The sequence below is a fragment of the Kryptolebias marmoratus genome, linkage group LG13, assembly GCF_001649575.2.
Source record: "Kryptolebias marmoratus isolate JLee-2015 linkage group LG13, ASM164957v2, whole genome shotgun sequence".
NCBI lineage: Eukaryota > Metazoa > Chordata > Actinopteri > Cyprinodontiformes > Rivulidae > Kryptolebias > Kryptolebias marmoratus.
The window spans coordinates 22,941,864-22,957,844 of record NC_051442.1 but is presented as its reverse complement, the minus strand read 5'-3'; the positions used below and the strand labels follow the sequence as shown (position 1 = coordinate 22,957,844).

The following is a 15,981-nucleotide window of genomic DNA, read 5'->3' as shown; positions in this document are numbered from 1 at the left end:
AGATACACCCGACCCCCACGGACACCAGGTACCTGTCCCATTGTTTTAGTGTTTTTGGTATTTTATTTATGTGGAGTTTTATGGTATGCTGTTCTTTTATTAAAAGAACATGACATGCACCGAGTCTCCCACAGATTTGATCTGTTATGTGTGTGTGTGTGTGAGAGAGAGACCCCCTGTCTTTTATTATTTTGCTCACCAACACCTTAAAGTTTTAAACAGAATTTGTGCAACTTAAAAAGTTCCGAGACTTAAAGGCTGTTCTTAGAAAATTGTTATAGTCCAGAAACACACGCGCGCACGCGCGCACACAGAACAAACAGAGGGCGGTGCAGCCGGTCCCGGTCTGTCCTCAGTCTCAGACGGTCTCGGGACTCTGACCAGGGAGCAGGAGAACAGATGGAACCCTGACAGCTGAGTGAAACATCTGCTGCAGCTTCATTCTGTTTGCCCGTGGAACTGAAAGAGGTTCGTTGGAGGATGTGGAACCCTGATATTCTCCTCTGAACCTCTCGCCCTGTGTTCTGCTTGGTTTTGACATGTGGTGTTCCCGCAGATGAAGGAGAACTCGAGGAACGCCGCGAAGAGCCGCAGGGAGAAGGAGAACGGAGAGTTCAGCGAGCTGTCCAAGCTGCTGCCTCTGCCGGCCGCCATCACCTCCCAGCTGGATAAGGCCTCCATCATCCGGCTGAGCTGCAGCTACCTGCGGATCCGGAGCCTCTTCCCTCACGGTGCGTCCTGCTCCGTCAGAGGTCAGCCCAGACTCAGGAGCTCTGCGAATTGAGAGCGGTCCCAGAGCTCAACTAATTCACTGAAGTCAGTAAAATAATAAACTAGAAATAAATGATCAGTCGAACTGATGGGGTAAGTGTGTTAGAAGCAGCAGGTTCTGGTCGGTGTCAGAACCACAGTGTTGGTCTCTTTCTGAGGGAGAACCAAAACAAAAAAAAGAAACTGTTTTTACTGAGGACTGTAGGAGCAGAGACTTTCTGAAGGACTTCACTTTTTATTTTATTTTTTAAATAAATGGTTTTAACTATGGTAGAAGCTCATAAGTAATTTTAATATTTTTCAAAAGTTTTTTTTTTTCTAAATTTCATGTTTTTCGATTTCTGTTTTTCAGAGTTTTATATTTCAGGATAGCAACTTTTCTTTAAAATAATAGAAACAGGAATAAAGACAGTTACCAGTTCAAACTAGTCTGAAAAATAATTTAAAAGAATTTTATAAGGCCAATAATAATAATAATAATAGGTCTAAAACTATACAATTAATTAAACAGTCTGTGTAATTTAAAAAGATGATAAATATGACATAATTAGGATGCCTTTCTTACAGTTCATGTCTGTTTGTTTAATTTTCGAATACATTTTATTTTAATAGTAGTAATAAAAACTAATACTAATATATAGTACTACTACCACTACTACTACTACTACTACTACTACTACTACTACTACTACTACTACTACTACTACTACTACTACTACTACTAATAATAATAATAATAATAATAATAATAATAATAATAATAATAACAGTCTAAATGCGTTGATTCGGCTCCGTCTAATCACTGGAATAAAAATCAGCTTGAAAGTATCATTCTAGGCCTGTTGTCCGGGTTCAGCATCAGTAAATATTAGATTTTAGTTCCACATCATCAGATACGGACTGGACCAGCTGGACCTGGCTCCGTGTGGTCCGGACGCAGTTGAAGTCTGCGCGGTTCTGGTTCTGGGTCTTGTGTTCTGCTGCAGAAACTCTTTAGGCTGGATTCTCCATTCCTGCCATGGGCAAATTAAACCAGCTCCAAAACAAAAGAAAATCCATCCATCCATTTTCTTTACCCGCTTCTCCATTCCGGTCGCGGGGAGCTGGTGCCTATCCCCAGCAGTCACTGTGCGAGAGGCGACAGGTCGCAAGTCCATCGCAGGGCCATATATAGACAAACAACCATTCACACTCTCACTCACACCAAGGGACACAAAAGAAAATAAATTTCAATAAAATAAACAATAAAAAATAGAATAGAATAAAATAAATTAAGGCTAAATTCGGGTGAATTAAAAGCTTCACGTCTTTAACCACATGAAGTGATTCTGAAGCCTGGATGAGTTTTTCTGTCAGAGCAGAGAGTTAGAGAATTAAACCAGGAAACCGAGCCCAGCTTTACAAAGTCAATCTCATTACTACTACTGCTACTACTACTTATATACAAAAACAAAATGTTCTATTTTTTACGTTTAAAGCTCTTAATGTATTAATATTTCAAATTGAAGCTTTTATTGTTTTTCAAGCCATTTTAGCTGAAACTGGAGGATAAAATGAGCCACCATTTTAAACAAGAATAAATATTTTGATAGAAAATAGATGAATCCTGATGCAAAGAAAACATCCTAATGTTTCTTTTTTTAATCTTATAACAAGTCAGACTGTGAAGGCCTCAGGCCTCTGATGAAAGAGTGAATGATGTTGAACGTGTTGAATTCTGTAAGACTGGCCTGTGGGAGAAAGGTTCAGGGCTTAAATGAACGATTGGCTTATCTGTGTGGGAGCGAGGATATAAAAGTGTTGAATGTGAAAATAAAATAGTAAATAATATATTAATGGGTGAATAAGAACCTGGATATGATTAAAGTCGGTGCAGATTATTAACCAGAATGCAGCCTTTAGAACTCATTACATGAGTTAAAGGTTTTTATGGTTTTATTTTTAGACCTTTTTTTAAAAACAACAACAATAAAATAAAATAAAATGTTATAACATGTCTAAAATGTTATGACAATTTATTTTAATGTTTCTAAAACACACACACTAATGTTCATGGACACACTTTCTCTTTATGTTAACTGCCCTTTGCCAAAGGGAAAAGGGTGATAATGTTTTTGTCCATGTCTGTGTGTGTTGGTTGTCTGTCTGTTAGCAAAATATCTCATAAACCACTGAAATTATCAGAAAATAATTACTGCATGTGCCTTCACAGCTGATTAGACTTAATTCAATTAATTAATTATTTAACTTTTTGTTCTATGAATGAATTTACTCTGGTGTTAAATTTGGTAAAGCAGGTTAAACTTTGATTTTAAAGAAGTTCAAATCATTAAGTTTTCTGCTGAAATTACTGAGATTTTCTACATCAACCTGTTTTACCTGAACGCTGTGTCATTGCTCAGGAGGCAACTGTTCGATGCCTCACACTTCCAAAACCTAACTAGAAGCACCCTGAAAGTGCAAACCGCCAAGACCCATTACTGTGATGTCATTATGGGACTGATCAATGATGACATCATTATCATGTGATGTAATCATCAACCACTGATGTCATCACTGGATGCTGAGGAACTCAGAGCACAAACCTCCGCCTAGGCCATAGGGTCATTAAAAAATTGTAGGAGCTGGATCGTGATCCCGATCATCGCCAAACTTTAATCATTTGTTCTTTGTGACAGCCTGAAAATTTCATCAAAATCTGTTCATTACTGTTTGAGAAATCTTGTGCACAGACAAACAAACAAACTGAAAACATGTACCTCCTTAGTGGAGGTCAATAAGTGAAGACACATATGATAATTAGTAAACAATAATTGGATTTAGCACTGTGCAAATTTAAAGATTTTCTAAATCATCAACCAGAATGTGGCCCATTTGATCTGAATCTTTGATCTGATCAGGTTTTAGTGATTGTATCAATCAAAGAGCATTTAACCCATGAGATCCAACTGAAACGTCTTTGGAACATCTTGGTTTCTGTGGCACTAACACAAAAATAAATTAGCTTTATTTTCAGCTTATTTCTTTCACTAACATTAGGATAAAAACAAAAGTATCAAACACGTTAGTTTACACCAGTGTTCCAGTCAAATCCAGTTTACTCAGTTCTAAAGGAAACTGGGACAAAAGAAAAGAGACATGAAGTTCATGATGATGCTGTGAAACATGAGAACTGTAGTCAGATACGCAAGTGTTTTAATTTTGGTTAATGGATTTAAGTCTTTTATACATTAAAAACGTGTGAACCGTGTTCTCCTAGAAAATTTTCTCTTTGTTTTTCAAAACACACACCAGCTGCTTTTACAGAATGTTTCTTTATACTTGTTCACACCTGGTTTGAGTTCTGTTTAAGCCCTAATGAGTTTATGACTTGCACATATTAATATTCAGCACACTCTTTCTAAACATTGTTGTCCTTTCTGAAAGAATCAGTCTTTTTTTGTTTATTTCATTTATTTATTCAGCTCATAAGATCATGGCAGATCTGATTTGAAATTACACTAAATTACCTAAACTGCACTGCAGAAAAAAGAGAGAAAAAAAAAATTAATAGATAAACATTATACATTTTTAAGAGGAAGAGAAGCCCTTGTAGCTTTGGGCCTATTTGACTCGAAGGCCACGGGAGGTTTAAAGGAATGCATTTCAGCCACCATATCTCACACTAGTTTTAGACAAAGATCATCTTATGTTGAGAAGTGACAGAGTTGTAGCCTTTTTGGTCGGATCTTAAAAACAACATTATGTGCATCTCATGCGATGTCATGAGATGCCACTCTCAGAGTATGTTTTGTGAATGAATCTTAGCTACTACCACATCAAATTTTAGGTCCATATCTGTAAGATTAATGGTCTTATAAGCATCTTTATGTTTTTTTATAGTCAGTTCGTTGTGGCAGCCATCTTGAATTGTGTTGACTCCAAAGGTTAATCAGTTGTAGTGTACATCTTATCATTACCTAATGAGAGTTTAATAAAAATCTGTCTAGTTGTCATGACATATTTTGCTATCAAACAAATGACACACACAAGCAAAAACATTATCGTCCGTCTTTGCCTTTTGGTGGTGGGTGATGAAAAGGGCAAACACATTTTTTTTAAATCATCTTTCGAAGCAGAGCTGCAGAGCTGAGAAGGGAATGTCAATGTCAAATTTATTTATATAGCACATTTAAAACAACAGTAGTTGACCAAAGATCTTCACATTTTATGCCAACCATCAAACATAGAACAAGATTAAAACAATAAAATAAAGTAAAAAGGTTTATTTAGGATAACTAGAAGCACTTGGAGAATACGAACGTCTCCTAAGGCCATAGGGTCATTAACAAATTGTAGGATTCAGATCACCACCAAATTTTAATCACTGATTTTTTGTGACAACCCTAACATTTCATCAAAATTTCATCAAAATCTATTCATTAGTTTTTAAGTAATCTTGTTAACAGACAGACAGACACTACCAAAAGCATAACCTCCTTGGTGGAGGCCTGAATATTGGCCTAATTCATTTTCTTAGTGTGTTAAGTAGTCCTGGTTTAGGTTTTTATTTGATTGTTTTCTACTTTTATTGTAATGTCTGTGGGTTTGAAGAACCTATGTCCTTTTTTTTTCTATCCACACTTTATTAGCACAATCAGTTTTACACTCGCGATGTTCAGTTTCAGAGATCTGATCTCACAGACCTGAGTGCACTTTAGTCTTTTTATTTAAGATCCCGGTCCCACCCCCCTTCCTCCCATACACACACACACACACATACCCACATCTCCATAAGTGAAATTAGATGTGTCCTTTCACTGGTTTCCTGTTAGATATTCTATTGATTTCTAAATCTTATTGGACATTTTTAAAGCCTTAAACCTGAGATCAGACCTCTTGACCGTACTAATCATTTTAAGGTTCCTGTTAAGGGCTTTTACAATTAGACCCTCACACTTTCTTTGTCCAGTAAATATATTCGGTTTTCAAGCTTCTTTAAAGTATAATTTTGTGACTTTAATTTACTTTTCTTTTTAATTTTACTTTTATTTTTAAGTATTTTTGTTGGGATTTGGAATTTTGGGTCATCTGTCTTTCTGCTTTATTTTCTAGGTTGTGTTGGTGTTTATTTTTTATTCCTTAGTTTTTGTGAGTTTTAGTTCTGTCTTTGTCCCTCGTGTATGTGTTCATTTATCCCCAGTTGTCATCCTCGGTTTTCTGCCACGCCCATCTCCACCTGTCAGCCCTGATTATCATTCACCTGTGTCCACTTATCCTAATTACCCTCTGTGTTTAAAAAAACAGTCTCTATTCTATTCTCCATTTCCTGCTGGTTCATAGTTTCCTGTCAGAAGTTCATGCCACATCATCCATGCCTTGTCCTCGTTTTTGCTCCAGGTCTGTTCGTGTTCCACATTTTGTATTTAGTTTAATTCTGCTGCCACGTCAGCTTTTGTTTTCCGTTTATTTTTTTGTTTTAATAAACTAGTGTCCTTTAATTATGCACACTGGGTTTGCCTCTTTCCCCTCCTGTTCTGACAATTTTGGATTCAGAGGGTTTTGGGTCGTGATTTCAATTAGGGTTTTAATTTTCTGGTATTATAGATCCCACCCCTGAATTGTTTCAAAATACTTATTGCCCTCCACCATGAAAGGAAGGCGTGTGTTCATTTGTGTATATATATATATATATATATATATATATACAGGTCCAGAAACAGGTAAGTTCACTAGGTAAGTGCATCGGATTGGTCCAGAGAGAGAAGCAGTCTAGAGAGTCAAAAACATGACTTAAGGAGAGGAAAAGGTACAAAGCAAATATCGTTAGCTTAACAGTGAGCATGGAGTCAGAACCTAGGGGCTGCAGACTCTGACGCATAAGGTGCGATGCTCCAGCAAAGATCTGAATCCAGCCAGAGGCTTAAATGCAGGTGCTGCTCATCAGGTAAATTGGCTACAGCTGAGGAGGGGGAGTTGTTGGAACCACCAGCAGGGCGGGGACAAAAAAAAAAAAACAGATCCTCACAATTAATCCACTGACATCCTCCTTTCTCTTAGAATACAGCCTCAGGGTGCTGGACATAGGGTAAAACCCTCTGTGCATTTTCAGGAGCTTTTGTGTCTTGATGTCAGTGGCTTCTATTTCTATCTTTGGCCAGGCTATTATACCAGCAGGGTATCTGATGACTGGCACTGCATATGTGTTGATGGTTTAGACTTTGTTCTTGCCATTCAGCTGGCTCTTCAGGACCTTCCTTACTCTTTATAGGTACTTGGTTGTGGCTGACTTCATTACTGCCTCATCATGGTTCCCATTTGTCTGCAGGTTTTCAAAGTATTTGTAGTTCTCCAGGAAATCTGCAGTGTTTTCCTCAGGTAGTTCAGCCCCTTCAGTTGTGATCCCATTGCCTCTCTCGGATACCATTCAACAACATTTATTCAGTCTGAATGACATACCAATGTCCTTGCTGTATATACTGATGAGGTGAATCAGTGAGTCAATGTCTCACTCATTTTTGGCATACAGCTTGATGTCATCCATGTAGAGGAGGTGACTGATGACTGTTCCACTTTAGAATCGGTATCCATACTCAGTCTTTGCAATGATCTGGCTGAGGGGGTTTAGGCCCATACAGAAGATGACAGAATATCACTTTGGCATATTCTGCAATTGATACTGACTTGTGCAATTGGCTTTGAATTGGGCTCTGGGGTAGTCATCCACATTTCCATTGAGTTCTCAATGAAGGCTCTTATGCCCCTTTTCCACCGGCTCTACTACAGAAGCCCCGCTCTACCCGGCCCGGCTTGGCTCTATAAAAAATGCATCGCGTTTCCACCAGCCAGTTTGATTGGTAGCAGAGGAACGCCTTCTTGTGTTATGGGGTGGGGTGGGGAGTCTGGGGGGAGGGGGGTAACGCAGATAGGGGTGTGCTACCGAAACTTGGCGTCATTTGTGGAGACAACGGAAGAGCTATGGGCAACTTCGGCCCTGTGTTGTTGCTGTTTTTTAAACTTATGGGGATTCTCCTGAGACTTCAGGACGAGAGGCGCAGTGGAAGAAATGCTCTGGATGCCACAATTGTTGCACAGAGTAGGACAGCTGTTATCCGCCGGAGATTTCAGGCTTTACAGCGCTTACAGCTGGGGGACAGATGGCATAAATGTTGCAGGGTAAGCTAACGCTGTTGTTTATAGTCCTATTACTTCGCTATCGTTCCAAAATTGTCTATCATTGTTTTCTTCACTCTTCCTACACTTCAATCTGACCACACCCACAACCAATGAGTGAGAAGGAGCTAAGCTTGCGTCACCAATGAAAGCAGGGCCGGCCCGCTGGCCGTGCTCCAAAGTAGGGACCAAAAAAGCCGGGCGAGCCTTGAAAAAAATGCCGTTTGAAACGCGCGCAAAGCAAGCTGAGTAGAGTGGAGCTGGGACCTTTAGAGCCGGTGAAAAAGGAGCATTAGTGTCCTGTTGATGTTATACAGTTTCAAGCACTCCAGTGTCTATGTGTTTGGCATTGAGTCATAGGCTTTTCTGTAGTCAATCCAGGCCGTGCACAGGTTTGTATGTCTAGTCCTACAGTCTTAAGCTACGGTTCTGTCGACCATTAGCTGGTGCTTAGCTCCCCTGGTGTTGGTGCTAATTCTCTTCTGAGCCTCTCTCAGGTACTGACCCGTGTGCCTATTCATCTTAGCCACTATGATGCCTGACAGAAGCTTCCATGTTGTACAAAGGCAAGTGAATGTCCAGTAGTAGGACGAATTGTCCCTTCCTGGGGTCTTTCATGATCAATACTGTCCAGCCTTGGGTCAACCAATCTGGGTGGGTCCCTTCTATTAGCAGTTGCTTCATTTGTGTGGCTAAGCATTTATCTAGATCTAAGCATTTATCTAGATCGGTCAGTTTCTTTAGCCAGTAGGTGTGGATCATGTCAGGCCCTGGTGCACTCTTCATACCTGAGACTCTGTCTTGGATGTCTTCTACTGTGATGAATACTGGTCCTTGTTCTGAGAGATTGTTGTGTTCAGATCTTAGATCCTATTGCCATGGGGCATTATCATTGATTGTTGCCTCTTTTGATTGATGGGGCGTGACTGTGGCTCAGTCTGGCTTGATTCCTGTCAGCAAACTCAAAGTGTCCCTGGGCAAGACACTGAACCCCTCATTGCCTCTGATGTGCCCCATTAGTGTATGAATGCAACCTAAAGCACTGACTAGTCTCCACAGAATGATTTATTCAGATTAGCTTTGTAGAGTTGTAGTAAATTACTGTGTGGATGGGTAAATGACGGCAAATTGTGTTGTAGAGTTCTGGCTCGCTAGAGAGGTGCTATATAAGTACAGTCCATTTCCCATTTTCCCATTTGCTTTTCCCGTATTGCTCAATCTCAGCTTTGGTTAGATCTACTCTAACCCTCAGTCTTCCCCTGGCACTGAGAGTACACTCTGGACGATGTGGTGGAGAATACTCTGTTTATTCTCCTTGATTTTGCTTCTTGGGTGTGAAGCATTATCTGGCAGTCTCTAGATCCTCAAATATGTTGGAGCTTTAGAAACCTCAAATATGAAGTTGAGTTTGTTGAGTTAACTCAACATTCAGATTGACTCAGCAACAGCTTTGGGCTCAGTTTTCCAACATTTGCCAGAGAAGTCTGCTGTCACACCTAAATATTGATGAGGTACAACAAAGATGTTATGGCAAGTAGGGGGATATACTTTATCATCATCCCCACCATCCGAGTATGGGTACTATGCTCCACTGAAAAGCCTTGATGAACTGAATGTAAGGGCAGCTGACCTGAGGCTGAACCTGCATCCATTACCAAGGCTAAGTGATAAAGTACCTTCTGAAAGCCTGCTAGAAGATCTGAATGCAGCACAGAGACTAATGCACCATGGCAACAGTGATTCTTAAAATGTTTGGTTGTAAGATCAAGGCTACAGCTTCAAAGGAGCATTGTCCCCCACAGTGGAGGAGGCTGGAAACTAAGCCCCTGTTTACATGAGAACGACCTCTACAAATGGTTTTTCAATGTTTATTGTAGGGAATCAACAAGTAAAAAACGTGTTTACATGGATATTGCTGTTCTCATTGAATCTGCTGTAGTTTCCATGCCAGGCAGGGTTGCCAGCTAGGAAATGACAAACTTTTGTACTGTTGCTTTAAAATTATTGAATTTTGACCCAAACTTTCATATGTGCTGAGTGAGGTGAGCTTTCTCGGAGAGCGGAGGTTGTAAGATTAGTTTTGTGTTGTGATTGGCGAATATGTACACAGAAAGGGGACTTGACCCTAAAACTATCTTACAGTATAAAAACAGTAATTTTTGTATATCTGGCAACACTGATGCCAAGCTTTCAATGAGATGCAGCTTGGAACACGTAAAGACTTAGATCCAAAATGGTGAATACATCGACGTTTGTTTGGACTTACAGTGAGGTTGGGTTGCTGCTACATGTGGAAAAGGGTGAGTACCACAAAGAAATTCTGTTATCTGTTATTGTTACTGTTGTTGATCTACTCGTGCATGGGCAGAACACCTATTGACTGCAACCATCTGTGGTGTACATGTGCAATTTCACACCACTGTGGGGGGTCTCCCGAAAATCTCCACTCTGAGACCTAGGTTCAGAAAACTTCGGTTTCAGAGGAAATGAGCGCTGTTGTCATGTATATAAATGGCTAACTAGCAGCAGAAAATCTACTATTTTACTCAAAAACAACATTGTGTAAACAGCTCCTAAGATCAAGGCAACATGGAGAGAGATCAGCCAGCTCTCAGACCAACAGTATAATTGTAATATGTAACCACGTATACAAATTATTGTACTTTTAGATTACATTACTGAGGGGTCATTTTTCAATTGATTGATTATTATGTCTTGAATAAGTGATGAAGAAGGAGGAATATTTTTTTATTGTGTGTTTTTAGGCAATCAATTTATCTGTCCTTTTGTGCTTGTGTCTCTGTAGGTCTGGGTGATGGATGGGGTCATTCAGACAAGTTCAGTCCTCTGGACAACATGGCCAAAGAGCTGGGCTCTCACCTTTTACAAGTCAGTACACTGCAGTAAACATTATCAAAAAATTTAACTTAAAATTGAAAATGCTCCAGCTTTTCCTCTCACTCTCCCTTATTGAAGTTATACTGTGGGAAAAAATACTTTCTTTAATGTGTTAAAAGTGAATAATGCTTTGTACCAAATTACTTTACAAATATTTTTTGCTAGTGTTTGCTGTGCTCTGTTTTGACAATACAAATACGTTAGCCTATTTCCGAAATTTTATTTCAAAATAAAATAAGTATCACTTAATTTTATCATTCAAAAAATTTAAAAAGTAAAAATGGGGAAACTTACTGATGTGTTTAACAACACCTGTCTCACTTTCATTCCCTCAGACTCTCGATGGCTTTGTGTTTGTTGTTGCGTCTGATGGCAAAATCATGTACATCTCAGAAACAGCATCGGTCCACCTTGGCTTGTCCCAGGTAGGCCCCTCCCTCACCTGTCATATGGCTTTGTCATATGACACAGAATCCCAAAAATGTCAGTTTATTTCATTTAAACCAACAAGTTAAAAGCAAAAGGACAGGTAAAATTATAAGTTGTAGGAAACTGAGACTACGGCACAGAGAAGCAGAAACTGATTTTGTTTTGACGTACTGTATCTGTGATAATTTTTTGTTTATTTTAATTCTTTGGTTGGTGAGGGGTGAAGTTCATGACTACACATCTTAAAAACATAAATCAGCACCTGCTGGAATTTTGTGTGTATTGCAGGTGGAGCTAACAGGAAACAGTATATTTGAGTACATTCATCCATCAGACCATGAGGAGATGACAGCAGTGCTCAGTCTTACCCAGCCACCACTCTTTTTTTCTCCAGGTACACAAAAGCTTCACTGTCTCAACTGAACTATATTTCATTATTTATTTATTGTAAGTGTGCTTGTAACATGGTACAATACAATAATTCCTGATGTGACATTATGAATATATAAGAACACAACAGCTTAGACTAATGCTGAATATGCCATATTGTTATCCAAAATTAACATAATTATGAGGACTCTTTTTGTTACATTTTCTGAGCACTTTTTTGAAAGACATAGCAGGCCCCATATGTGTTACAGACACACAGCTTTTCAACAGTCAACAATAATGACTTTTTTATCTAACATTTTAAAACATTTATAGTTGTTTTAGTAAAATTCTTAGTGTTAACACTTAACATACGCTTATATATTTGTTTGTATACTTTTGATTAAAAAAAATGCAAAGCTCACTGAAATTAACTGAATTATTTTAAATAACAAATTATGAAACTGGCCTTGACAAAAATTATGTTACTCTAACTTAATATTTTGTTGCACAACCCTTTGATGCAATCACTGCAACAAAGGGATTTCTGAACCTTTCTCTGAGACTTGTCACCTGTCCACAGGTATTTTGGTCCTCTCCTCATAAACAAAATGCTCCATCTGTTTAAGGTATGAAGGGTTCCTTCTCCAGATGTTTCACCTCCTTCCACAGATGTTCAACAGGATTTAGATCAGGGCTCAGAAGGCCACTTCAGAATAGTCCAGTGTTTTGTTCTAATCCAGTCTTGGGTGTTTTTAGCTGCGTGTTTCAGGTAAATTATCCTGTTGGAGGATCCATGACCTGTGACTGAGACCAACTTTCTGATACTGAGCAGTACATTTTGCTCCAGAATGTCTTGATAGTCTTGAGATTTCATTGTGCCCTGAAAAAATTCAAGTCCCTGTGTCAGATGTAGCAAAGCAGCCGCAGAACAAACCTGGGCCTCATCCATGTTTACCAGCAGGCACAGTGGTCTTTTCTTTGTATGTTTCTTTTTTTTTCTTAGCAAACAGAATGCTGATATGATTTGTTGCCAAAAAGCTCCAGTTTTGTCTCATCTGTCCAAAGGATATCATCCCAGAAGGGTTGTGGCTTGCCAGTATGCATTTTGGCAAATTCCAGTTGTGCTTTTTTATGATTTGCTTTTAGCATGGTGTCGTCCTCTGTTGTCTTCCATTAGGTCTACTTTAGCCCAAACAGTGACTGATGGTGTGATCTTCTACATTTGAGATATGAACTGAGGTCCTTGACCTGATACAATGTCTAATGGTATTCTTTGAAGCCTGAACACATGATTCATAAGAAACTGGACAGTCTCCATGGCAGAGGGAAGCTTCTTGAGTGGGAGGCAATGAACTTCTTTTGAAAATAGGTCCATGATGGTGGGTACTATATTGTTTTCCTCTGAGAGGGGCAGATCAGTGATAAAATCCAGGGATATGTATGACCAGGGATGGTTGAGAATAGGCAATGGCTTAAGGTTAGCAGGGAGTTGTTTACTAGATTTACTGTGTGCACTCTGTGCACAGGTGGCAAAAGCTGAAACATAATCCTTGACATTGTGAACTATGGGGGGTCACCAAAAGGACGTATACAACTGACTCAGAGTTTTGCACAGCATGTTCTCCAAAGTCTTGGGAGTCTCAATGAAAGAAAAGTGGCAAGAGAGGGCATCTGGTTTAACGTTACAGGACCCAGTCGGTAAGTTATTATGAATAAAATACGGGCAAAAAGCAATGACAATTAGGCTTGCCTCAAGTTTAAGCATTTGTCTGACTAGAGATAAACAATGTTTTTGTGGTCAGTCCAAAAAGGCAGTCTGGATTCCTTCAACCAGTGTCACCATTCTTCAAAGGCCATCTTACTGGAGAGTAGTTCTCAATTTCTGACATCATAGTTATGTTCAGCAGGAGAAAGGCGCCTGAAGAAGAGTACACAGAGGTGAAGTTTTCCATTAAGTTTGATTTGTTGAAAAAAGATAGCTTCCACATCTGCATCTGTAGCATATACCTCCACAACAAAATGCTTCAAATTGCTTCTGCAGATCTGGATGAACGAGGACCAGAGCTGAAGTGAAGAGTTCTTTAAGCTTCTGGAAGGACTCTTCTGACTTGGGGGACCAAATAAAAGGTTGTGAGATAGTTTGGTTCAAGGAGATGGTTAAGAGAGATACAGTTTGACTATATTTCTTTATGAATATATAATAGAAACTGGCAAACCCCAAAAAGTGCTGCAATTGCTTATGTGTCATAGATGTCAGTCAATCTGCCACAGCTTTGGTCTCCATTGCATCTGTCTTAGCACCCTGGCTATTGTGGCTTGGATTTGTCTGGTCAGAGCTGAGACATTTAATGGTTAAAGTAATGGGGTCACTGGAATGTTTAACCGTTTCACCAGTTTATCGTGAATCAGCTCCTGAATCTATAAAGGTTTGAAGAGGGAAAGAGGACTGGTTGACACACAGATTAGTGGGAAACAAAAGAGGGAGGAACAGAGGAATATACTGACTGACCCACCAGTATCCCTGGAACTACTGGTGGGCATTCCCTTTTAACTGCTTTGGACAGGAAATTAACAAACCCACTTTAAGGCTTTCTTGTTCACTGTCTCAACTGTGAGAACCAGGAAGTCAACAGAAAAATTGGCAGTCTAGGCAGTCTTAAATTTTGAAGTTGCTGTGCTGTTTCGTCTTCTCATAATGGGTGGTCAAAAACCTTTTTGAATTTTGAAACAAACGTACCAAATGATAATAACTCAATTTATTGAGTGTTTAAATAAGCTTCTATCCAATGTAAGGTTCTGCCTCTTGAGGAGCCTTAGCACTGTCATGTGCAGAAGCTTGAGATAAGCAATTAAATATTAGCAAACGTTATAGCAAGAACCCCCACACCAATCTGACTCACCCTCATATGGTTCTGATGAAGCTACTGCAATTTCAAGAGAGGATGAGGGTGGTTTCAGTGATGGGGAGGACGTAGAGACTGGCGCTTGAACTGAAGGCTGGAAGTTGGTTATTTTCTGGTGGAGGCTCATTAGCAGATTCCCAAACTGATCCAGGCATAAGTAAAAATGGTAAATGGCTTGCACTTGTATAGCTCTTTATCTAGTCCAAGGACTCCAAAGCGCTTCACACTATAATCATTCACCTTTTCATACACTGATGGTGGTACGCTACATTGTAGCCACCCTTCCCTGAGGCAGGCTGACAGAAGTGAGGCTGCCATCACACCAGCACCACCGAGCCCTCTGACTACCACTAGTAGGCAAGGCAGGTGAAGTGTCTTGTCCAAGGACACAACAGCTGAGACTGATGGAGCAGGGGCTCAAACCGGCAACCCTCTGGTTACAGGACAAACCCTTACCTCCTGAGCCACTGCTGCCCCATTGAATAGTGGCTAGCTGTTATAAATTTAAGCCATTGAAAATGGTCTTGTGAATACCAACAGTTATCCTATGAGAACTAAGTGCTAGGAATAAGTTTTCAGTAAATTTTCAGATCTTTGTAGTTGTCTCTTTTTTTAGTTTTGCAGGTAGGCGAGGATTCAGGTGAGTGTTGTAGGGGTGAAGCAGGCAGATTCTGATGTCTGAAAGGGAACCTCACCAGGAGACTTCAACGGCCCAGCAAAGACTAATGGTTTAGTTCAGCCTTCAGTACTGCATGTGAGCTGGGATCAGCAGCAGCTCATAGATCTTTTTTTCTTAAAATTACTTTTGTCAATTTCAAGTTATTTAAGTGTCTATTGTGTGTGTGTTTTTAATTTATGAGTACAAACAAATTTATTTGCATCTTTATCTATGTAGCTATGTTGGACCTGTTTTTGTATTTGGATAGTTAGAATATGAACTTAAGTGTGTGCTTTTTGCCCGAATGTATTCAGTTGAAAGATATTTTGACAGCTTTTTTTGGTAAAATTAGTGGAACACTCATGTTCTACATTGTACACTACTGTTTACTAATAAATGTGGGTCTTGGTACTAAAATAAAAATTAACACTTGTGTTGGATTGCAAAATATATATATATATATTACATGATTGATACCTTTTAAAATTCTTGTCTCTTAACAGAATATGAAATTGAGCGTTCCTTTTTCCTGAGGATGAAGTGTATTCTTGCTAAACGAAATGCTGGATTGACATGTGGAGGCTACAAGGTATGTAGATGTTTTCATTTTCTGTAACCTATGTGTCTCACACAAATGAGATTTCAGAGTGTACAGGTGCTGGTCATAAAATTAGAATATCATGAAAAAGTAGATTGATTTCAGTAATTCCATTTAAAAAGTGAAACTTGTATATTATATTCATACATTACATACAAACTCATATATTTCAAATGTTTATTTCATTTAATTTTGATGAT

At 39.2% G+C, this 15,981-nt stretch overlaps 1 protein-coding gene across 2 annotated transcripts in view; it reads left to right on the top strand.

Annotated features, from left to right (window-relative positions):
* The first annotated feature begins 367 nt into the window (after nt 1-367).
* Nucleotides 368-15,981, top strand: part of sim2 (SIM bHLH transcription factor 2) — a 32,776-nt gene continuing 17,162 nt past the window's right edge. The window contains exons 1-6 of one of the 2 annotated variants that reach the window (XM_025010318.2): nt 368-468; nt 557-731; nt 10,730-10,812; nt 11,157-11,246; nt 11,539-11,644; nt 15,687-15,772. In XM_025010318.2, coding sequence (XP_024866086.1) covers nt 557-731; nt 10,730-10,812; nt 11,157-11,246; nt 11,539-11,644; nt 15,687-15,772 — 540 coding nt within the window. In that variant the 5' untranslated portion in view covers nt 368-468. Of the gene's footprint in view, nt 469-556; nt 732-6,088; nt 6,151-10,729; nt 10,813-11,156; nt 11,247-11,538; nt 11,645-15,686; nt 15,773-15,981 lie in introns of those variants that run through there. The other variant, XM_025010317.2, reaches the window with a different exon arrangement.